The sequence below is a fragment of the Chiloscyllium punctatum genome, chromosome 49 (genome assembly GCF_047496795.1).
Source record: "Chiloscyllium punctatum isolate Juve2018m chromosome 49, sChiPun1.3, whole genome shotgun sequence".
Lineage (NCBI taxonomy): Eukaryota > Metazoa > Chordata > Chondrichthyes > Orectolobiformes > Hemiscylliidae > Chiloscyllium > Chiloscyllium punctatum.
In genome coordinates this window covers 15,223,732-15,248,734 of record NC_092787.1, presented here as the reverse complement: position 1 = coordinate 15,248,734, position 25,003 = coordinate 15,223,732, and the positions used below count along the sequence as shown (strand labels likewise).

Below are 25,003 nucleotides of genomic sequence, written 5' to 3'. Positions count from 1 at the left end.
AAGGAGCAGGAGAATCGACGTCTCGGGCATGAGCCCTTCTTCAGGAATGGGGGAGGAAGAGAGCTTCTTCAAGGAAGGCATCCTTGCAAGAGGATTCGCAGTAGGTTAAAATCTTCGAGGAGAAAGTGAGGACTGCAGATGCTGGAGATCAGAGCTGAAAATGTGTTGCTGGAAAAGCGCAGCAGGTCAGGCAGCATCCAAGGAGCAGGAGAATCGACGTTTCGGGCATGAGCCCTTCTTCAGGGCTTATGCCCGAAACGTCGATTCTCCTGCTCCTTGGATGCTGCCTGACCTGCCGCGCTTTTCCAGCAACACATTTTCAGCTCAGCATTTTGTAAGCCTTGGTATAAAATTGAACCCACCTTCAATACATCTGGCTTTCTCGTCAGTTTTGAATAAGGTTAATAAATAAAATGTTAGTTTTCATTTTACAAGAATATATATTCTGCACTCTGATAAATTGCCTGATGTACTTGTGTATGATATGATTTGCCTGGATGGCAGGCAAAACATTTTTCACTATATTTCAGTACATGACAGTAAGAAATTCAAATCAAATCAAGACTTTCCCTCCAAAATCTTGAAAGTTCAAGGATGTGGTCAGTTATCCTTTGAAATTTCCAACAGAAACTGAGTCTTTCTCCATTTCATGAAATATGTTCCAATTATAACATGCTGTTTTAATATAACTCTGATTTCCATTCTACTTCTTTTGCCATTTTTTAAAATCTATGTTCTGTGGTTGCTGATCCATTTACCAACAGAAACAGGTTCTCCCTGTTTGCTCCATCCTCATAGAGTTGTACAGCACGGAAACAGACATCCCAATGTAAACTCGTCCCATTTGCTAGCATTTAGCCCATATCACTCCAAAACTTCCTATTCAAGTATGCATCCAGTTGCTTTTCAAATGTTGTAATTATACCCACCTTCACCATTTCTTCTGGCATCTCCGTCCATATGTGCATCACCCTCTGCATGAAAAAGTTGCCCTTTAGATCTCTATCAAACATTTCCCATCTCATCTTAAACCTATGGTACGGTATTTCTCTCTTAGGTCTTTCCCTAACCTTCTGTGAACTAAGGAGGATAGTCACAGGTTTCGCAATCTTTATATTGAACTGAAAAATTTGGTGCTGAGTATATCTTCTCCATGCCCTCTCCCAGATTTCACAATCAAACTAAATTATGTGTAGCATTTCATACAATCTCCAGCTGAGGCCGAACTATTCTGCATTCTTTTCTATTACCCAGATGTTCTTATGTAAGGTATGACCTGTCTAGTTAGCACACAAAACAATACACTGTATCATGTATATGTGACAATTAAAAAGTCAAATCAAATCAGTTGTTTGAAAGGGTTCCTTGATTTTGTATGCAGTACCCCGTTTAGAAAATAAATTTCCTGTGTGTCTTAACCGTTTTATCAAATATGGTGAAAGACTTATAAAAAACATACGTTGTCATTCTACCGTACTGACACCTAGTCTTGAAGTAGTACCATTCAGACAATACAAAGTTCACTCCAAACTGCATCATCCACGTTGCTTCATGAAGTCGCATCTTCCTGGGCGCTGAAGTAAAACGAATCCTGATTTTTGTTTCTTCCTCTGGAATACCCACTGCACCCAATGTGAGTTTGGGCTGGGAACCGTTGTCACGCGTGAAGCGTCGCGTCAATTGTGAAGGTGTTGGAGATGATACCACTTCTCAGGCGTTTCCCAGATTTGGCCAAAATGGAAACACATAATCTAAGAACAAAATTGAAAACCTCGCCCCCTAAACCTTATACACCAGCCCCTCATGAATTGCTATTGATTTGTAATTGCATATTTATAAACTAGAAGTTGGTTCCTTTTGTCAGACAATAAGTTCATGTGAAATGTCATGTCTACACAATTGGGATTTGTGGGCGAGGTCGTGGGTCGGTGAAGTTGCTTTATTGTGGGTTTGGACTTGCACTGGGCGGTGCTGAGGATGCGTGCTGCCCTTAGCCCGCACACACTCATCGCTTCAACTTCCTTATGATGATGATGATGATGATGGTGATGTGTTAATTACATAAGCACACGCAAATAAATCGCGGGAAAGAGAAAAAATGGCGGCCGATGGGGCAGGGAGCTGTGAGTGTGACTGCACATTGTGTCTGTGTCCCCCTAGCAGCACAGGCGACTCCGCTTGACTGATTGTTCTGAGAAAGGACTTTTGTCGATCAAGGGGAAGCGGCACTTTCATCAGACTGACCACAGTGAAGTGGAAACGTGTGTGTGTGAGAGAGAGAGACAGACAGGCAGAGAGGGTAAGGCTGGAGCTGGAGCAGGTTTGTCTTACACTAGGAGAGAGAGAAGGCGGGGAATGAGTTTGAAAAATTCAGAAATGTTTTGATGTTTAATATGAAGTTAACTATGATTCGGATCAAAGTGTTCGGAGATTCGGAATGCAGCCTGAAGTATTCTTTTTAGCAATTAACTGACTTGCTGAAACTCTCAAAACTCCAGCTAAAGTTTCCCCCTCTAAATATAAAGTATCGCCCGATGATTATTGAAAATATGCATGTGCAAGTACGTGCAAAATATGTAAAACATTAATTAATTTCGCTGGATGACGCAGACAGTGCTCGCATGCGAATTAAAATTGATCATGTATAAATCTACTGAAGTATTTATCGTTTCAGAAGCCTTCTGTTGCCGGCATCTGGAATTTATTTGCTTTTCAATCAATTAAACAGTATAATATGTTACACTAAATGTATGTTGATGAACGCACAATTGTATATTTTTCAAAACTATTGCCTGAAAAGCGGCCATATTTGACATATAGGTCTTTTAGCTCTGGAATGTCCTCTGCTCAAGTTGCACTTTATTTGTGATTTTATCTTCTGAATTTTCTTTTGCTTAAGGTGTCTGACCAGTTTGGACTGAATTAGGGCGGGATCTGACTCAGTGTTCTCAGACAGTGTCAAGGTTGGTTTTGGGTGGAAGGTGCATTTTTTTTCATGTATGAACTCAATCCTTTCTTCGCTGCTAGTGAGATAAAATTTGCAAAAAGAAAGTAACGGCGCTCCTGTCAATGTCAGAGACGCAGAGAGGCTGCCAGTGACCACCCCGAGTCTGACTGACATTGAGATGGACCACTCACAATCTACCAGTAGGCCACTGTAAACTTTGGACCAATCAGAGCCATCGGGGGCGGGGCTAGAGGGCGGGTTGTGCTGGACGTCATTGGCTGCTGGGATCCAAAGGGGCGGGTCTTTATTGGCGCGCTTTGACATTCTCAGGAAGTGCTTGGTGTCGAGACAATCATTTATGCAGCATTAGATGACAGGCTCATTCACCTCAGTTGACATCAGCGTCATTACTGCCGAACCTGCCCCCAGTAGGTGAAGTCAAGCTTTCAGCAAGTGAAGTAGTCGGCAGAGAAGTTGAGTTACATTGAAGTCACATGCTGTAACAAAAACAGAAATTGCTGGAGAAATTCAACTGAAGTTCTGAAGGAGGGCCACTGGATCGAAACGTTGACTCTGCTTTCTCTCTACAGATGCTGCCAGAGCTGCTGAGTTTCTCCAGCAATTTCCGTTTCTGTTTCAGACCCTCAGCATCTGCAGTTCTTCATTTTATTTTTGTGCTGTACTCTAAACATCGGCAATGAATCGGCATTCTGTCTTAGTATGAAATTGTTACTTAAAATTTATTTGGTAAAATTAAGAGTCTTTTTTTTCAAGAATAAATGAAATCTAATATGTTTAAAACATAATCATGGTACAGGGGATAGCACTGCAGCCTCACAGCACCAGGGACCCAGATTCGATTCCTGCCTTGGGTGACTGTCTGTACCATCTTGCCATGTTTGCTTGGGTTTCTGCTGGGTGCTTCAGTTTTCTCCCACAATCCAAAGATGTGCAGGTTAGCATGTCATTGTTAAATTGCTGTGTAATGTCCAGTGATGTGCAGGCTAGGCAGATTAACTATGGTTAATACAGAGTTAGCTTGGGAGTGTGAGTGGGATGCGCTTTGGAGAGTGGGTGCAGACTCCATGGGCAAAACGGCCTCTATCTGTACTCCATGATTCTAAAGAAAATAGGAGCAGGAGTAGGCCATTCAGACCTTCAAGCCTCCTCTACTGTTCAATATGATCATAGCAGATCATCTAACTCCATGTCCCACTTTTTCTCCATATCCTTGCACCTCTTTCAGGCTAAGACGTAATGAAAATATTTAAGGAGTTTATAGAATTGTAGAATGTGTTTAGTATGGAAGGAGACGATTCATCCTGTCAAATTAATAGTGGGTCTCTGCAAGAATAACTTCGTTAGTTCCACTGCCTCTGTCCTTTCTCCATGGTCTTGTTACTGCTTTTCTCTTAAGGCACTTATCTGATTCCCTTTGAAAGCCACAATTAAATCAATTTCTCAGACTGTACAATTCTGATTCTGAACACTTGGTATGTTTTTTAAAAAAAATTTGCCTTTGGTTCTTTTACCGATCATCTCAAATCTGTGTTCTCTGGCTTTCAACATTTCTGCAAATGGGAACAGTTTTTTCTTGAGCTATTCTGCGTGAACAACTCATAATTTTAAACATCTCTTTTATATCTCCTCTCAAACCTTTTTAAGGAGACCAACCCCAGCCTCTCCTATCTACATAACTGAATTTGCTTATCCACAAATCAAATCTCCTAAGTAGTTTCTGCACCCTCTTTAAAACTTTATATCCTTCCTCCTGATGACTATATCAACATAGGTCTTTGATAAAGAGTTATGTTACTGAGCAAAAGTTGGTGTTTTCACAAACCTTGTTTGGATCCAGAGTAACAGGGTTGAAGAATTGCCCAGGAGTTCTTTCAACGTAATTGGTGCTGTTGTGACCAATATTTTGAAAGAATGTATAAATAGAATTAAATACATTTGTTCAGAATGACCCTTAAATTGTCCACTTTGTGATGTGCTTTGCAATAATAAATGTATTTCGTAAAATTGAACAATTGAAGAACATAGGTTGTGGATGTAAGGACGTTCAGAAGATTACAAGTCCAGCATAAATGGGTTACAGAATGTCAGGTTCCACTGCAACACTATTATTTCTCAAACCATTGTGCAGTTTCAATATTTCAAAATCAGGTTATGTTGATATTATTCTGACAATCTAGATCCCAAAAGAGAGAATCACATTTCTGGCACCTAAGTCTGACATCCTTGTTGGAGGATGTAGTAAGAAAATGTGCACCTCTGTTGCATCTGTAATAGCATTTATTTTGAGAAAAACATTTGTAGCCCAAAGGCTGAATTGTAGCAATTTGCATCAAAAACATCCAAAGACCCAATAATAAACTTGAAAATACGCAACATTGTAATAATGACAAAAATAACCATTCAACAAGTAACAAAAGTTGATATTAAAAGAAGGTAATGTTGAACTAAAATTGCAAACCAATTCACCATTTCTGTGAATTTCAATTGAAGCTGCAGAATTCACAATGTGTGTTGATTGATATCCCAGAGACAATGAACAGAATAAACTAATTTGTTTTTCGGATTTAATTGAGCAAACAAATTGACTGCAACATGGATGTGTTTTAAATCTTGGTGTATTTCAATATGAAAATAATTGACATTAATTTTTTCCTCCAAAATATAAATACATCTGTGCAGATTTTTCACAATTTTATTTTAATCTTCCTTGTTACGTTGTTTTATTCTTCAAACTCTCATGTAGATTCATTTAAACAGATGCCATGATGTGGAGGAGCAGGTGTTAGACTGGGGTGGACCAAGTTAAAAATCACACAACACCAGGTTCTAGTCCAACAGGTTTATTTGGAAGCACTAGCTTTCAGAGCACCACTCCTTTATCATGTGGTTGTGGAGTATAAGATCATAAGACACAGAATTTATAGCAAAAGATTATAATGTCATGAAATTGAAATGATATATTGAACAAACCTGGCTTGCTGTTAAGTCTTTCATCTTTTATAATGGTTGCAAGTTTCAGTTCATTAATATGTAAATCACAGAACTTCTTTTAAGTCACCTTGAGATAACATCTCAACTCAGACAATGCATTAAAGATGTGAGGACAGAGTCTGTCTGTATTCTAATCTTGAATCAGACTGGTTCTATTTCCAAAGTGGAATTTACAAACTATCTCATGGATTGACTGCCTGCAGATGGTGCATCTTTCAAGAATGTATCTGTAAATATAATTCTGCAAAAAACAAATTCAGGCCATGGACTTATATGTGTGTGTGTGCATGAGAGAGAGTGTGAGTGTGAGCGTGTGAGTGAGTGTATGTTTGCATATGTGAAAGCTTGCTAACACGTGTGTGTGGGCCTGTGAAAAGGTGTGAGTCTGGGGTGTGTGTATGAGAGAGTGTGTGTGTATAAGAGAGGGTTCTGCATGAGTGTGTGAGTATATGAGAGTGTGTGTTTGTGTGTGAGAGTATATAGTGTAGTGGGGTCACCTGTAGTGTGACTTGAACGTAAGATCCCGGTTGAGGCCATTCTCATGGATACTAAACTTGGCTGTCAGCCTCTGCTTGGCCACTTTGCATTGCTGACTATCCTGAAGTCTGCCTCAGGGAATGGTCACCCTAAGATCCAAGGCCGAATGTCCCTTACCGCTGAGTGCTCCCCGACTGGGAGGGAACATCCCTGTCTGTTGATTTTTTGTGCATGTCCATTCATCTGTTGTCATAGCATCTGCTTGATCTCGCCAATGTACTATGCCTCAAGGTATCCCTGCCCGCAGCATATGAGATAGACAACGTAGACCAAGTCATATGAGTACCTGCCACGTACACGGTGGGTAGTGTCCCCATGGGTAATGGTGGTATCTGTGTCGACACTCTGACACACTTTGCAGTGGTTGACATGACAGCGTTGTACCGTGTTGTGGTCAATGTTGTCCTGAAGGTTGTGAATGATCGTCTGTTTAAGGTTTGGTGGTTCCATTTAAAAGGAAGGGAACTATAACAGAGACAATAAAGATTTCTAAAGTATCTTATAATTGCATTGTTTCAAAACTTGTTTTAGGGAGTGGTGACCATTATTATGGAGGTAAATCTGGTTTTAAATGAAGGAAGGATATTGGTCAGTTTATTAGGGGAACTTCCTGCTTGTTTTCAAACAATGGTGCACTCCAGCTAAAATAGGCTCCCCAAAGTGGTGGCTGGAACCCAGAGAGGGATTATGAACTGAAATTCGGTGTCCAAGGCTCTGAGGCAACAATGGAGCTCCGACCAAGTTACAACAGCTATGGTCCCAATCTAACAGGCCTCTGCTTCCACAGTTCTCACTGAGGAGATGCATTAATATCAAAGTTTCAAAATGGTGACAGTGGGAAGGTGTTTGGGATGCACTGAGGTAACACATTAGTTGTCTCTTCTGAAGGACATCTATCAACATTACATGTCCCAAAGTTGAATTAGTGTATTAACTTTAATTAGGCACATTAAATTAGGCACTTAAATTACAATAATTACCTTATTGTAACATGTTGACACCAAAACATGGATACTATCGGCTGACTTTAGCTGATATAATATGTACAGTATTGACATAAAATTCATTTCAAATTTGTTATTTTATATACAGAAATGTCAAAAAGTTGCCAGTTAATGTACAGCATGTACAATACACGTAAAGGCATTTTAATAACAAAAGGAGAATTTAGACAAGGATCAGATAAATGTGATGTTAAACTTATGAATCTTAGTACTAAAATTGTAATAGATACTTTCTGGTGATTCTTTCTAAAGATGCTACCAGAGGAAATCTTCAGAACATTTGTGGAATAGAAAGTAAAGTTTAAAAAAAAGAAAGATGCAAAGCAAGCAATCCAAGTTTGGGGAGATCTAGATGCCAAATCCAGATGTATTGCAACCACGGGCACTGAAAGGTAGTGAGGAGAAACCAGAGGCACTAGTGTTTAGATATAAAAGCAGAAATGCCAAAGCATTGACAACAAGCATATACAATTCTTCATTGCAAAAAAAAAGTATAACAAGACCTTGTGTTTAATAAATTGCCTAAGTACAGCTCTCGCAAGAAATGTAGACTCATAGAGATGTACAGCATGGAAACAGCCCCTTCAGTACAACCTGTCCATGCCGATCAGATATCCCAACCCAACCTAGTCCCACCTGCCAGCAAGCGGCTCATATCCTTCCAAACCCTTCATATTCATTTACCCAACTAAATGCCTTTTAAATGTTGCAATTGCACCAGCCTCCACCACTTCCTCTGATAGCTCATTCCATACACGTACCACTCTCTGTGTAAAAAAGTTGCCCCTTAGGTCTGTTTTATATCTTTCCCCTCTCACCCTAAACCTATTCCCTCTAGTTCTGGACTCCACCACCCCAGGGAAGAGACTTTGTCTATTTATCCTATCCATGCCCCTCATGATTTTATAAACCTCTATAAGGTCACCGCTCAGCCTCCAACCCTCCAGAGAAACCAGCCTCAGCCTGTTCAGCCTCTCCCTATAGCTCAAATCCTCTAACCCTGGTAACATCCTTGTAAATCTTTTCTGAATGCTTTAAAGTTTCACAACATCCTTCCAATAGGAAGGAGACCAGAATTGCATGCAATATTCCAACAGTGACCTAACCAATGTCCTGTACAGCTGCAACATGACCTCCCAGCTCCTGTACTCAATGCTCTGACCAATAAAGAAAAGCATACCAAACGCCTTCTTCACTATCCTCTCTACCTGCGACTCTACTTTCAGGGAGCTATGAGTCTGCATTCCAAAGTCTCATTGCTCAGCAGCACTCCTTAGTATATAAGTCCTGCTAAGATTTGCTTTCCCAAAATTCAGCACCTCGCATTTATCTGAATTAAACTTCATCTGCCACTTCTCAGCCCATTGGCCCATCTGATCAAGATCCCGTTGTAATCTGAGGTAACCTGCTTTGCTGTCCACTACACTTCCAATTTTGGTGTCATCTGCAAACTTACGAACTATACCTCCTATGTTCAAATCCAAATCATTCATGTAAATTACGAAAAGTAGTGGACCCAGCATCAATCGTTGTGGCACTCCACTGGTCACAGGACTCCAGTCTGAAAAACAACCCTCCACCACCACCCTCTGTCTTCTACCTTTGAGCCACTTCTGTATTCAAATGGCTAGTTCTCCCTGTATTCCGTGAGATCTAACCTTGCTAATCAGTCTCCCATGGGGAACCTTGTTGAACACCTTACTGAAGTCCATATAGATCACATCTACTCCACTGCCCTCATCAATCGTCTTTGTTATTTCTTCAAAAAACTCAATCAAGTTTGTGAGACATGATTTCCTACACACAAAGCCATGTTGGCTATCCCTAATCAGTCCTTGCCTTTCCAAATACATGTACATTCTCTCCCTCAGACTTCCCTCCAACAACTTGCCCATCACTGACATCAGGCTCACTGGTCTATAGTTCCCTGGCTTATCCTTACCACCCATCTTAAGCAGTGGTACCATGTTAGCCAACCTCCAGTCTTCCAGCACCTCGATGATACAAATATCTCAGCAAGGGGCCCAGCAATCACTTCCCTAGCTTCCCACAGAGTTCTAGGGTACACCTTATCAGGTCCTGGGGATTTATCCACATTTATGCTTTTCAAGACATCCAGCACTTCCTCCTCTGTAATATGGACATTTTTCAAGATGTCACCATTATTTCCCTACATTCTATATCTTCCATGTCCTTTTCCACAGTAAACACTGATGCAAAATACTTGTACAGTATTTCCCCCATCTCCACACATAGGCTGCATTGCTGATCCTTGAGGGACCGTATTCTGTCCTAGTTACCTTTTTGTCCTTAATGTATTTGTAAAATACTTTGGATTCTCCTTTAACTCTATTTGCCAAAGCTATCTCATGACCCCTTTTTGCCCTCCTGATTTCCCTCTTAAATATTCTCCTACTGCCTTTATACTCTTCTAAGGATTCATTTGATCTATCTTGTCTATACCTGACATATGTTTCCTTCTTTTTCTTAACTAAACCCTCAATTCTTTAGTCTTCCAGCATTCCCTACACATACCAGACTTCCTTTCACCTCAACAAGAATATACTATCTCTAGACTCTGATTATTTCTGAAGACTTCCCATTTTTCAGCCGTCCCTTTACCTGCGAACATCTGCCCCTAATCAGCTTTTGAAAGTTCTTGCCTAATATCGTCAAAATTGGCTTTTCTCCAATTTAGAACTTCAACTTTTAGAACTGGTCTATTCTTTTCTATCACTATTTTAAAACTAATAGAATTATGGTCGCTGGCCCCAAAGTGCCCTCACTGACATCTCAGTCACCTGCCATGCCTTATTTCTCAAGAGTAGGTCAAGTCTTGCACCTCCTCTAATAGGTACATCCACATACTGAATCAGAAGATTTTCTTGTACACACTTAACAAATTCCTCTCCATCTAAACCCTTAACACTACGACTGTCCCAGTCAATGTTTGGAAACGTTATAATCCCCTTCCATAACCACCCCATTATTCTTACAGATAACTGAGGTCTCCTTACAAATTTGTTTCTCAATTTCTCTCTGATTATTAGGGGGTTTATAACACAATCCCAATAAGGTGATCATCCCTTTCTTATTTCTTAGTTCAACCCAAATAACTTCCCTGGATGTATTTCCGGGAATATCCTCCCTCAGTACAGCTGTAATGCTATCCTTTCTGAAAAACGCCAATCCCCCTCCTTTCTTGCTTCCCTTTCTATCCTTCCTGTAGCATTTGTATCCTGGAACATTAAGCTGCCAGTTTTGTCCATCCCTGAGCCACATTTCATGAATTGCTATGATATCCCAGTCCCATGTTCCTAACTATGCCCTGAGTTCATCTACTGTCCCTGTTAGGCCTCTTGCATTGAAATAAATGCAGTTTAATTTATCAGTCCTACTATGTTCTGTGCTTTGTCCTTTGTCCCTGTCTGCCCTGACTGTTTGACTTGTTTCTGTTCTCAACTGTCCCAGTCACAGATTGATCTCTTTCCTCATTATCTCTCTGCCCTCCCCCACCCCCTCCACCTTACTAGTTTAAATCCTCCTGAGCAGCTCAAGCAAATCTCCCTGCTAATATTAGTCCCCTTCCAATTCAGGTGCAATCCATCCTTCTTGTACAAGTCACTTCTACACCAGAAGAGATTCCAATAATCCAAAAATGTGAATACTTCTCCCATATGCCAGCTCCTCAGGCATGCATTCATCTGCTCTATCCTCCTATTCCTGCCCTCACTAGCTCATAGCACCAGGAGTAATCCAGATATTGCTGCTCTCGAGGACCTCCTTTTTAAATTCCTGCCTAACTCCCTATATTCTCCCTTCAGAATCCCATCCTTTTCCCTTCCTATGTCATTGGTTCCAATGTGTACAATGACTTCCTGCTAGCCCTCTCCCCCTTGAGAACATTCTGCACCCTCCCTGAAACATCCTTGATCCTCACACCATTCTGATTTTTCGCTGCTGGCCACAGAAACTTCTGTCTGTGCCTCGGACTAGAGAGTCCCCTAACACAATTGATCTCTTGGAACCTGAAGTACCCCTCATTGCATTGGAGCCAGTCTCAATACCAGAAACTTGGCTGATTGTGGTACATTCCCCTGAAAGTCCATCACCCCCTACATTTTCCAAAACAGCATATTTGTTTGAAATGTGGATAGCCACAGAAGACTCCTGTACTACCTGCCTACCTCTCCTACCTTTCTTGGAGTTAGTTCACCTACCTGACTGTATCTGTGGCTTTTTCCCCTTCCTATACTGCCATTCATCACACCTCCAGCTCTTGTAAATTCCTATTTGCATCTCCAACCGATCCATTTGATCTGATAGGATTCGCAACTGACATTTATTGCAGATATACTCCTCAGTGACTCGTAAACGCTCCCTAAACTCCCACATCCATTAAGAAAAGCATCTCACTCTCCTAAAGGTCATTTTTGCTTCTTTCAATCTACAGACCCAGAAAATAGCACTGTCTTATTTCTCCACTGCTCCAGGCTAACTTAATACTTATGGCTTATATTTTTAAGTTTAATCAAGAGACATATCTCAATGAAACATAGAATCAAGAAAGAACTTGCTCTACTCACTACTGCAGACTGCTCACTTCAAAATATTCACTTATCTGTTTCTGTGCTGTTAACTGTCCCAAACAGGTTCCTCCAAGATCAATTGTGAATTTCGCTGTTTGTTAATTTTTCCAGATGCACTCTGATGTCCAGTGATAAAGATAAAATTTGTCCAAGCCATGTATCCTACTACAACTGTTAGCCAAATGCTTTTTCAGCGATAAGTTAGATGGAGTATCTGTAAGGAGGAAAATAAGGTTAAGGGAGGAAATTCCAGAGCTTAGGAATTTAATTAATGAAGGTATGGCCACTGATGGGGAAAAGATTAAAGTGAGAGATGTTAAGAGGCTGGAATTTGAACAGCACAAAGTTGAGGTTTTTTTTTGTAAGAGGACAAATAGGGCAGCTAGTTATTCACTGAAAGGTAATAAATCTCCAGTTATTCTCCACTCCAATTAGTTTAAGTGAAGCATTAACCTGTTGAGCTGATTCTATTTTCTGTACTGTTGTTTCTGCAAAATATTAATCAACTTTGCTATGACTTACATTTGTAATAACTTTGAACCAAAAGTCTGGAGGTGGTGAGGATCTCCAGAAATAATGGATAGTGGTTCAGAACTTAGTAAATGTTTGCTGCAGCAATTGCTTCTTCTGGAACAAAATAATCACTTCATTTGAGTGTAATAGAGATTGTTAATTGACTGATCTTCATTAACATTACTGAAATGTGAATTTTCTTATTTTGATTTACAGCATTAGGAGGAACTGATGGAGAAAAGTACATTGGAACCACAACGGAGAGATGTTGGTGCTATCTCCAAATGCATCCAGAAGAATTCTAATAAATCCCTGCAAAATGGAGCATTGTATATAGAACAGGGTTGTGCATTTTCTGAAGGGCAGTATGTCTTATCCAGATGGACAGATGGTTTGGTCTACCTGGGAAAAATCAAGAAGGCATGAATATTCCTGAAATTCCTAATTTAATTTGAAAATGCCTCTCTATATAAATTTCTATCTATAAGAATGTGTTGCAGTTTTCCTATTTGCCGCTCTCTCAAGTTGAGGATATGAGAACCCAAATTGTGTGAATCTCTACTTTTCTTAATTAAGCTTTCAACAGATTATATTTGGCCAATGTGGAAAGGAATGTCACTATTTCCACCAACTAGATATTCTCTCTTGCACTCTTTCTCGCTGTTTGTCCTCCCCACACCCCCACCAATCCACCAATGGCCCCACGCCCAGAAAATACGTGTGACTTGCAGTGGAACTTCAGATTCAGAATACACTACTTTGATACTCTTCATTGGGCCATTTTTATATTTGTATGATTCATACAGCGCAGAAACCTTCAGACCAACTCATCAGTGCTGACCACATTTACTAAACGGAACTGTTTGCTTGTGTTTGGCCCATATCCCTCTTAACCTTTCTTACCCATTACCAAATGTTATTTAAATGTTGTAATTGTACCTACCTCTATCACTTCCTCTGGCAGCTTGTTCCATATACGCACCACCTTCTGTGTGAAGAAGTTGCTCCTCAGGTCCTTTTTAAATCTTTCTCCTCTCACCCTATGCTGTCTAGTTTTAGACACCCCTACCCTACCTATTGCTGAGAAGAAAATCAGTTCAGTTCTGCAGAGTTCATCCTTGCAGTAAATTCACTCCCACATTATACTCTCGAGCCTTATTTTGATTTGCACTTTTTAAAAAAACTAGTGCCTTGTTTGAGAGATTATTCTAAACATTTAGGGTTTTTTGAGTAAAGATTGTTTTATTTTTTCTGTCTTTGCACTGATGCACTGTGGGTACAGCAGACCCTCAAAGAGAACATGGAGAAATAAAATGAAAAAATAACATTTATGTTCATAATGATTAAAGCAAGATCATCTGTTATTATTACTGAAATATTAATCATCCATTTGGAGCTGAATTAGTAAATTGAGCTTTTTCTTAAAAATACTTTTCAGGTGAACAAGCATAAACACAGTTGCCTTTTAGTCTTTGAAGATAATTCTGAATTTTGGATTTTGTGGAAAGATATACAGCATGGTGAGTACAACTCAAAATTGTATTTAGACTCACTATCTTCTCAGTATCAAATCACTCCAGTATTTAAAAAGATTAATATTCTGACTTTTCACAATAATTGACTCTCCCTCATGATATTAGTATTTTTTCTACCATTTTTATTATGAGTAAAGTAAGGATGAACTGGATCGTATTTTGTTTGACTATTTTACGGTTTCTCCACCTTTAGGTAAGGTATCACAGGTGCCAGAGGCCATTCTTCAAGTGTAAACCCAGAGTGTAGAGTCATAGAGGTGTACAGCATGGAAACAGATCCTTCGGTGCAACCCTGTCCCTGCTGACCAGATATTGAAAATTAATCTAGTCCCATTGCCAGCATTTAGCCCACATCCCTCTTAAACCCTTCCTATTCATATATCCATCCGGATGCCTTAAATGTTGTAATTGTACCAGCCTTCACTACTTCCTCTGGCAGCTCATTCCATATATGCACCACCCTCAGTCTGAAAAGGTTGCCCCTTAGGTCCCTTTTAAATATTCCCCTCTTACCTTAAACTTATGCCCTCTAGTTTTGGACCCCCTACTCTGAGAAAAAGACCTTGTCTATTTACCTTATCCATGCCCCTCGTGATTTTACAAATCTGTGTAAGGACACCCCTCAACCTCAACGCTACAGGGAAAATAGCCCCAGCCTATCCAGCCTCACCCTATAGCTCAAACCCTCCAACCCTGGCAACATTCTTGTAAATCTTTTCTGAACCCTTTCACATTTCACGACATTCTTCCTACAGCAGGGAGACCAGAATCGAAAGCAGTATTCCAAAAGCGGCCTAACCAATGTTGATACTGGCAAAGTTGTTGCTTTGTGCTTCTTATGTTACTCACCCTCCCATTTATTGTTCATTGATTGCAGTCCGAAATGGGGACCATTTGCCATTCTTCCACTTCCTTCACTTATTTTCTTTCTTGAGTTCTCTATCTGTTGGAGGTTCTTGGTGATTTTTTTTTAAAATAGCAGGTAAATATTTTCTAATCAACCTGTTCCGTGATGTTATGACACATATCTGGTATAGGTAGACTTAACCTGTGTCTCGTTGCTCAGGTGTGGACAGTAGAAAGCGCCGTTGTGCTGCCCCACCCCCCCAGCTGTGACGTTCATCATATCCATGTGGTAGATATCTGGTGTACTCACTCTCACACGCACATGGAGACAGGCTTTAACATGTATTTCTCTCATCAAATGGAATAATAGGTATATTTAGTTCAAAATGCCCTTCAGTTTTATCTAAGCTGCAATTAGTGACATTGAAACCTGCAAACAAAGCTTCTTCTGCCAATTTCCTGAAGACAGTGATTCTTGCTAAAATACAGTTCACTACAACTTCCTCCAAGTGACTTAGAAGGTGAGTGTCAATGAGCTACCTGAATAAGGGGAAAAATCACAGCTGTGCTGATCCAGATGCTCCCCTGAAATTGACACAAATGCTGTCCAATTGCTGTCAGTGGGGCAGATGCTGACAACCAGGTTGGTGTTAATGAATCAGCAGCCCATTTTGCTTTCTGTTCTTTCTCTTCTCCCTGTTGACTTTAATTAAGATAAACCTCATGAAAGATGTATAGCATTCACCAAATTCACATTTTGTACAATCACACAAAGTCCAGCTGTACTTTAACGTATTGCAATCAGGGCAGATACCTAGTTAAATTTTTACCCAACCTTATTCTGCAAACTTAAACCATTTGGAAGCTGCAGCTCTTGAAATATATCAATATTATTTCATTCTTGTTTATCCTCTTGTTTCTTCTCATGCTTGATTCTTTGTAAAAACAAAAATTTGCATTAAAAGGTCATTTTGTATTAAACAGCTGGTGTTCCTGGAGAAGAGCCGAGGTGTAACATCTGCTCGGAGAAAGCATCTGCACCACCGAATGAAATATTGATTTGTGGCAAGTGCGGGCTAGGTAAGAGGTACTGTTATAATCCCCTTTGAAAAAGTCCAAGCCCAGCTAAAGATATGCCTGAAAGGTCATCAGAAGAAATGTCATCATGGTAACCTGCTTTCCACAAGATGAATTTCTTGTCATTTCTAGTACTCCTAGGGTAGTGTCAGGGATTTGCAGGAACACCAGAATAAGAAATATGGGCTGAGAAAGTGGCATGACATGTGAACACTTAAAAGTGCACATCACTTCATTACCAGGCAGAGGAAGTAACACAATGGGAGGAATTAAAACAAAACTGAAGTGAAGGATTATTTTTAATGTAATAAGACCAGAAAATACTACAAACATTCATCATGTTAGGCAACATCTGTGGTGCGAAAAGAGTAAATGTATCAAATCAAGATGACCTTTGAATTCAAATTTGTTAAGTGCATCCAGGAGGGATTCGTGAAACAATGTGTAGATAGTTCATCTCGGGAATGAGATACATTAGATATGGGTATGGGGTATGAGCCTGGCCAAGTGATCACACTTTCTGGGGAGGTGGGGGGGAGGCTGCATTTTGGGAATAGTGATCATAAATTTTGAGACAATTATACAAAAGGATAAGACTGAACTTCTGGTGAAAGTGCAAAATTGGGGGAAGGCTAATTACAATAGTATTAGGCAAGAATTGGATTGGGAGGCTGTTAGAAGGTAAATCCTAAAAAAAAAACCACAGCAAGCCTTGCAGCATCTGAAGCAGAGTTAACGTTTCAGGTCCAGTGACCTTTCTTCAGAATTGAGGTTAGTGAGGAAAAAGTTGGTTTCTATGCTGAAGATTATGTGGACAGAGGGAGTGAGGAGTAAATGGTAGGTAGAGATGGAGCCCACAAAGACAGAGGGAAAAGTCAAAGGAATGGGTAATGGTCAGCCTGGGAGAATCAATAGCTGCTAATGGAGACCATTAGTGGCTGATGATGGATTGAGTGTGGTAGCAACCTATGTGGTGACAAATTCTGGTGTGTAGGGATTGGAGTAAGGACATGGGAGGGGGTGCTCAGGTGCTGCAATTATTGACTTGATATTGAGTCCTGAAGGCTGCGAATAGAAAATGATTTGCTGTTCTTCCAGTTTCTCTGAAGCACTGCAGTAAGCCTGAGACAGATTTTGGTCAGGGAATACAGGGGTGTGTTGCAGGCAGCAGGAAGCTCAAGGTCATTTTTGCAGACAGAACATAGGTGTTCAGCAAAGCAATCACCTGTCTGTGCTTCATTTCACCAATGTAGAGGAGACCACATTGTGAGCAGCGAGTACAGTAGATTGGATTGAGTGAAGTGCAGGTGAATCAGGAGTTATACCTGGAGTCTTGGATCGTGTGGAGGGAGGATGTAAACGGACAGGTTTAGCACCTTCTGCGATTGAATGGGAAGATGCTTTAGGGGTGTGGGGAGGTGTTGGGAGTGGAGGAGGAGTGGACCAAGGTGTTCCTGTGGAAAGCTGACAAGGGAGGAGAGGGGAGTATTTGTCTGGTGGTGGCAGTCCACTGGAAGTTGTGGAATTGGTGGCTAATAATCCTTTGGATGTGAACACTGGAGGGATGGTAAGTGAGGATTTGGAGTCCCTATCGCTGTTCTGGGAGGGAAAAGAAGAAAAGAGATGTTAACTACATGGACTTACTAAAGCATTTGACAAGGTCCGGTATTGGTAGGCTGGTCCAGAAGATTAAGCTGCATGAGATCCGTGATAAGTTGGCACTTTTGATACAAATTGGCTTGGCTGTAGAAGACAGAGGGTAGTTGTGGAGAGTTGTTTTTTTCTGACTGGAAGTCTATGATCAATGGTGTTCTGCAAGAATCAGTGCTGGGACCTGTTTTTGGAATATACATAAATGATTTGGATGAAAATGTCAGGAGTCTCTGATTAGTAGTTTGAAAATGACAATAAAATTGTTGGAGTTGTAGATAATGAGGAAAAATATCAAAGAATGCAGCAAGATATTGTTTAGCTTTAAAACTGGATGGAGAAATGGCAGATGGAATTTAATCGGGACAAGTGAGGTGATGCATTTTGGGGAGGTCAAATGCAAGAGGGAGCTATATAGTAAACGCCTGCACTTTTAGGAACATTGATATATGGAGGGGTCTTGGGACATAAGTCCAAAGCTTCATGAAAGTGGCAACTCCAGTAAAGAAGATGTACAGCATGCTTGCCTTCATCAGTCAGGGCATTGAGTATAAAAGTTTGCAAGTCATGTTGCAACAATATAAGACTTTGGTCAGACCACATTTGGAGCACTGTGCACTCTTTTGGTCGCTGTGCTATAGGAAGGATGGAAAAGGTTTAAAAGAGGCTTACCAGGATGTTGCATGTATTGGATATAAGGAGAGGTTGGATAAACCTTGATTGTTTTCACTAGAGCGTTGGAAGCTAAGGGACAACCTGATAGAAGTATATAAGATTATGAGGGACATAGGATGAATAGTCAGGGTCTCTTTCCTGAGATGGAAGTGTCAATACTAGGTTTCAGGTGAGAGAGGGAAAGTTTAAAGAGGGAAAGAGATGTGTGAGGCAAGTTTTTTTTCTACATAGGGTGTTAGTACCTGGAACATGCTGCCAGGGGAGGTGACAGAGGCAAATGGAACAGTGAAGTTTAAGAGGCATTTAGACAGCCACATGAACAGGCAGGGATTAAAGGGATATGAACAATCCCAGCTTCCCCAGTCTTTTCAATAACTGAGCATCATTATCCTTGGCTTGCTACGGACTGTCTTGTAATCTTTACATGACAGAATATTTTAACTAATTAAGTGAATTAACTGAAAACCCTTGATTTTTATGTCAAATATTCAGTTATTATGTGAAGATGACATATCAACCTTATCTGCGAATCTGATTCATTTGATTTTAAAAGTTTGTTTAGAAAAGGATCTCATTTTCCACTGTTAAATTCATGTATTTCAGTATTTCTGAATATGCTAGTGCAGAAACAAACTCTGGAATACACTAACTATACTCTCAGGAGAATATTAAAAGAGGTTAAATGTCTTATTTCCAATTGAAAGCTAGTAAAATAGAAAGCTGATCATCAAAGTCATATGTGAAATGAGCTTGGGCACTTCAAACAATGCATGCGTAGGTGCACAGCTCAGAATTGCTTTTAATTCAGCATCATTCAGCATGAGATCAATAATCTCACACTGTAAATTTTTATTGTATACCACACTGATACAGAATGGAACGTTCTTCTGTGGATAAGCTAGCTTGTACAAATGAATTGTATCCTACAGCCACATCTCTTTGACTTGTGAGAGGGATTGATTTAGCTCAGTTAGCTGAATGGCTGACTTGTTGTGTGGAGTAACACCAACAGCCTGGGTTCAATTCCTATGCTGGCTGGGCTACTATAAAGGGTTCCCCTTCTCAACCTCTGGCTTTGCCTGGGGTGTGGTGATCTTCAGGTTAAACCACCACTGGTCAGCTCTCTCTTTCTAATGAGAGTGCAGCCGTATGGTCTGGTAAGAATATCATGTCTTTATCTTTAGCTCAATTTTGACACTGGATTCCTGAAATTGCAAGATATTTAATTCTCAACAAAACACACCTCATCTCGATGAACACAAAATGTTCCCATTTGTCTCCTAATATCTTATGAAACTGGTTTACTTGTTTCAATTACACTTTCATGTCTGGTACCAGAATGCAGATTATTTGTCACTTGCCATCTAATATAATTTAAGTTCAATTTGAATAGTAAATCTTTGTTTCTGTTTAGGTTACCATCAGCAATGCCACAATCCCAAAGTAGATAGCACAACAAATGCATCCACTTCACCTTGGTTTTGTCGGCAGTGTATATTTGCATTGGCTGTCAGGGTAAGAGCCATTATTGCTTAAGTAACTCGTGGGTTTGACATCTTGGTGCAATACTGTGTGTGTGCTATTAAAATTACAAATACATATTTATAAGATTATTCAGGTTGTCCAGCAGGTGAAAGAGTGCTGAAGGAAGAATAATAGTGATGATTTGTTAATATTTAGGATTTGGGAAAGAGCTTAAAACAATTATGCATTTATAAAACTCAAAAAGACAGGTGTGGACAAGAGGAAAGAGGAATTAAATTATAGATCAGCAAGAAGTATATAATAAATTGTTGGCCAAGAGTTATGGAGCTTGTATCCCAGTTATTGGTGATTTTCAATGATCATCAGTGCATGTGTGATGGATATATCAACCTTACAAAGACAACAACATGACACAGTTTATTGATATACTCATCATAACACCCTCAATGAGGAACCTAAATTATGCTGTATTACATCCTCAGGATGTTCCAAGACATTTCAGAGCTGATGAATTACTATTACTTGTCATAGTTACCATTGGTATTGAGGCTAACAGAGCAGCCGTTTACTGCACAGTAAGATCCCACAAAAGCAAGTGAAGTGAATGACTTTTTCAGGCTCATTTAAAATGAGGAAGGATGCTGGACAAGAGAACTTTCTATTGCTTTGAACTCTGAAAAACAACAGAAATTCTCTTTTCTCCACCTGATTATTGATGGTCCTCAGTATGCATGCTATTGTTGGTATTAGAAGTGACCAGGACAAAATCTGAATATTTAGCCCTGAAACACAATACTTGCCTCCATATCTGGTATTATGCCAGGATGTACAGTGTGCAAGACTAATTCTTAGGAATTTCAAGTGTTTAAGCAACTTTGCTGTGATGTTTAGGTTTTTTTTTGTGTGAGTAACAGTTCTCCATTGAAATTGTGCACCACAAATTGTGTGATTTTCATCTAAAGGCAACCATGCACTGTGTAATGTACATAAATTATTCTGTTGGAAAGATGTCCTTTTTATACTACAAAGTATAATTGTTTTGAATAGGTATTATCTGATCTGAGGGAATTTGCTGTTAGATGTATCGAATCCCTACAGTGTGGAAAGAGGCCATTCGACCCATGTCTGCACCCACTGTCCGAAGAGAATGCCACTCAGACCCAGCTCCCGACCCTATCCCCAAACTTTGCATTTACCATGGTTAATCCACCTAGCCTGCATATCCCCGGATAGTAAGGGCAATTTAGCATGGCCAATCCATGCTCTGTGAGAGGAAACTGGAGCACCCAGTGGAAACCCACAGACATGGCCACTGTGCTGCCTACATCCTAAGTTCAAATAGGGCCTAATTGCCATTCCTTTGTCCATGCCTTTTATTAAATTGTTTCATTTGTTGGTTAGTTTTCTGTCCATTCAGTTGTGATTTACTGCTATTTGATGGCAAATATCATGTTTGTAAGTCAGGAGCAAATGTTATAATCAAGTTAACCAATGTACTACCTCTGAAAATAAAGCAAAACAATTGATAAAGCACCGAATTTGGTGCAAATGATAAATTGCTAAATCTAAATTCAAAAGTAAAATATGAATGCTGGAAACTGGCTTCTCAGGAAAGCTGATTCACATACAGAGGAACCTCAATTATCCAGCATTTGATTAACTGAATTTTGGATTATCCGAACAAGATCGTGAGGTCCCAATGCTTGGCTGACTATGTTATCTGGCATTCGATTTAACCCAACGAAATACTCCCTGCCCTTGTCCTTTGGATAATCGAAGTTCCTCTGTATAACCTGTTTTCATCCACATGGTGCACAGGTGAAAATAAATTATTACAGGCAGCTTGCGTCAGGAACCCGAGGTTGAGAAAACACTTGAGCTTAAGTGAGGTACATACTGATCAGTGTGGAATTAAAAGACAATGAAGAAAGATAGTAACACGTTTTGGGTTGGCTTGGTCATTAGACAGTAAGGGAGCAATGATGTACGCTCTCCTCCTACTGAGCGCTAATGTTGTGCACAGCTTCTAGTGGAGTTGTAATAAATGAGATGCAATGATGCCTAAATGGTAACACTGGATTTGTTTTTGTTTTGTCTCCTTATAACAGAAAGGAGGTGCTTTGAAAAAGGGACCACTTGCTAAAGCTTTGCAGAGTGTGAAAAGAGTTTTGCCATACAACATGGATGAACTTAACTGGGATTCTCTGCATAGAACCAACCTACAGCAATGTTACTGTTACTGTGGGGGACCTGGAGAGTAAGATTTGCACTATAGACTTTTTTAAAATTCCAGATATTTCAAATTTTACTTCGTTTATCTTTCACTACCTCTGGTGCTCCTTCCTATTGACTGATTGTTTGGGAACATCCTGTGAGACTGGAACAGGAAGACCTGTCTTCAGGTCTTTGACTATCCCTTTTTCCTTTTGGTAGAACTCATTTATTACATTTCAAGAATTCTTATTAAACTGAAACAATAGAATCTCTGTAGTGTGGAAACAGGCCATTCAGCCCAGCAAGTCCACGCTGACCCTCTGAAGAGTATCTCTCCCAGACCCATTCCCCTACCCTATCTCTATCCCTATAACCCTGTATTTTCCCATGGCTAATGCACCTGTGGGCAATTGAGCATGGCCAATCCACCTTTCACATCTTTGGACTGTGGGAGAAAATCAGAGCACCGGACAGAAACCCACACAGACACAAGAAGAACATACAAACCTCGTATAGACAGTCACCCCAGGCTGGAACTGAACCCGGGTCCCTGGTGCTGTGAGGTAGCAGTGCTAAACACTGAGCCACTTTGCCACCGCATTGTGAATTAAATGAACCACTAGCCAAGTTTGACTCTAAAAGAGCTACAAATCACTGCTAAATGAATTCTGTATCCGTTGCCTATAAGGAAAGCAACTTTAGTATTTCTTATTCCATTGCCCTTGCATAGTTAGGCCTAAAGAATATTTCTTTCCTGACGAAATTTCCATGGCCAGTACTGTCTCGCGTAGGCTAAAAGGAGTATGACTACTGAGGGGAAATTAAAAGTTTGTTCTTGGGGAGAGGAAGGGAGAACGGATTACCTTTTTAAGAAATCTCATTATTTATATAATGCCCAAGAACGGTTTGATTGTATTTTTAAAATCAAATTGTTAATCATAGCTGTGGGAGTATGACAAGGTTTGTGGTACTGGTAGCTCATGATCACTTGAGAAATCAGTCCTTGGTTCCTCAGACACTATATATTTCAGTTCTGCAAATCATCGTTGTCTGTATTCTTTCTTTTCTTTCTCTCTGTCTGTCTCTCTCTCTGTCTTTCACTCTCTCACTGTCTCTCTCTGTCTGCTTTTTGGGCCACCTCAGATGTGCTGATGCTGCATTCACCTGAGATTATCACATGATAGCCATCAGTGAACTGAACCATCAGATGAGCTTCTATTGGCTGCATGTCCTCTTCTTTATTTCTGTCTTCCACATTGGATGAGTCAGTGACAGGCCTTATAGTTCTGAATATATACATTCATAAGTCATAAGTGTTAAATTCACATGACCTCTTTGACTGATTAACTGATCAGAGCTCACCCCATAGGAATCAAAAGCAAAAACTTGCATTCATTACTACTTATTGCTTCAAAACAGCACCTTTATACATAATAAAGAAAATGATTGGATAGGAAAGGGCATTAAATGTAGTTTCACCTTGTTTCAGCACTCAGCTTTTCTACAGTGAAAAACTGACAGACCAGTTTGGTCCTGTACCATATGGTGCTTTGACATTTTAACAATTCTTTATTTGTGTGAAGGATTCAGTGAATCATCTTTGCGCATCAATCTTCTGTTATATTAGTGTGGTGAACCTGGACCAAGTGGGCAAAAATGCTGAGCCACAAACCATGTGGTGCCAGATTCTTTTTGTAATTTCTGTTGGAATAGCTACTGAGGTGCAGCACTTGGCCAGGGTTTAGAGGATTAAAGCCAGTTAATCACATCCCTAAGTGTCACCCCGTGCTTGCTGCTGGAAAGATCTCCTAGAGTGTGATGATGTTGGGTGTCAGGATTGGCCACAGCCATGATGTCATCAATGGTCTGCCACACTTTGATTCATTTGCAAAGGGTAACCATTTGGTTGAAATACTGGAGGGATGCCATCACCATGGAAATATATCCAAGGAGTGTCTTCATAAGGAAAGGCAGGAGATTTAGGGATGAGACTGAGGATATGCAGTTCATTCTTGCAAGTCCCAATACCATTAATTTTTGAACAATCAGTGCCAGGAAACTCTTAATGTGATCTTTCTGCGAGAAAATCTCCTTTGAAATTTTATGTTTTTATTACCTAATCTTCGGCTGTTTACTTGTCAGAAATTGCTGAAACTGACCATGTGTGGTATTAGCCAGGAAAGGTTAAATGTGTTATATTGTAAATGTGTTGGTACTTCATTCTGAGGTAAATGTGATTCCTCTTATCTGTTAACACGAGGTGGTACCTGAAGATGCTTCAGTGCTGCAGATGTAAGCAGTGGTTCCATGAAGCCTGTACCCAGTGTCTGAATGAAGCCATGATGTTTGGAGACAGGTTAGTTCACATTCATTCATTTTTCTAACATAATGATAAATGACAAATCTCAAACTGGGTTGGGAGAAAGTATCTGTAGAGTGTTATACTTTCACTCACTGCCACACCATGTCTATTATGATTGACCTTTGACTTCACTATTCCCTTATAAAATGGAATGCATTCTTCTGCTGAGCAACTGTTGGCATCAATACACTCATGAGATTGATGCATCCATATTTACTTAAAGGTCACAAACCTTGTTTGTTTTTCTCTTTTCTTGTTGCTACTTTCTTTATAAATTAATAAACAAAATGTTTATTTCGGTACATATTTAATAAAAAGGGGTATCCCCCCCACACCCATTTTGTGAGACACAGACTATGGCTGGAACAAAGCACTTCAACGAGAATTTTGCCCAGGACATACCGTGATGCTGCAGTGTCTGGGGTACAGAGGCTAAACCAGCAATATGTTTGCATCCACCTGGCACCAGATCTAAAATAACCTAACCAATCACAGGCTCTGCCTTCTATGTACAATGGCTGCCACATCACACAGTGATTGGAAGAGCGCTACATGAC

At 40.1% G+C, this 25,003-nt stretch overlaps 1 protein-coding gene across 2 annotated transcripts in view; it reads left to right on the top strand.

The window, feature by feature from the left end:
* The first annotated feature begins 2,096 nt into the window (after positions 1-2,096).
* phf19 (PHD finger protein 19) overlaps positions 2,097-25,003 on the top strand; it is a 43,104-nt gene continuing 20,197 nt past the window's right edge. The window contains exons 1-8 of one of the 2 annotated variants that reach the window (XM_072565919.1): positions 2,097-2,299; positions 2,900-2,963; positions 12,819-13,022; positions 14,041-14,122; positions 15,968-16,063; positions 19,800-19,900; positions 21,979-22,127; positions 24,345-24,440. In XM_072565919.1, the coding sequence (XP_072422020.1) occupies positions 12,834-13,022; positions 14,041-14,122; positions 15,968-16,063; positions 19,800-19,900; positions 21,979-22,127; positions 24,345-24,440 (713 nt within the window). In that variant the 5' untranslated portion in view covers positions 2,097-2,299; positions 2,900-2,963; positions 12,819-12,833. The remainder of the gene's footprint in view (positions 2,300-2,899; positions 2,964-12,818; positions 13,023-14,040; positions 14,123-15,967; positions 16,064-19,799; positions 19,901-21,978; positions 22,128-24,344; positions 24,441-25,003) is intronic. The other variant, XM_072565918.1, reaches the window with a different exon arrangement.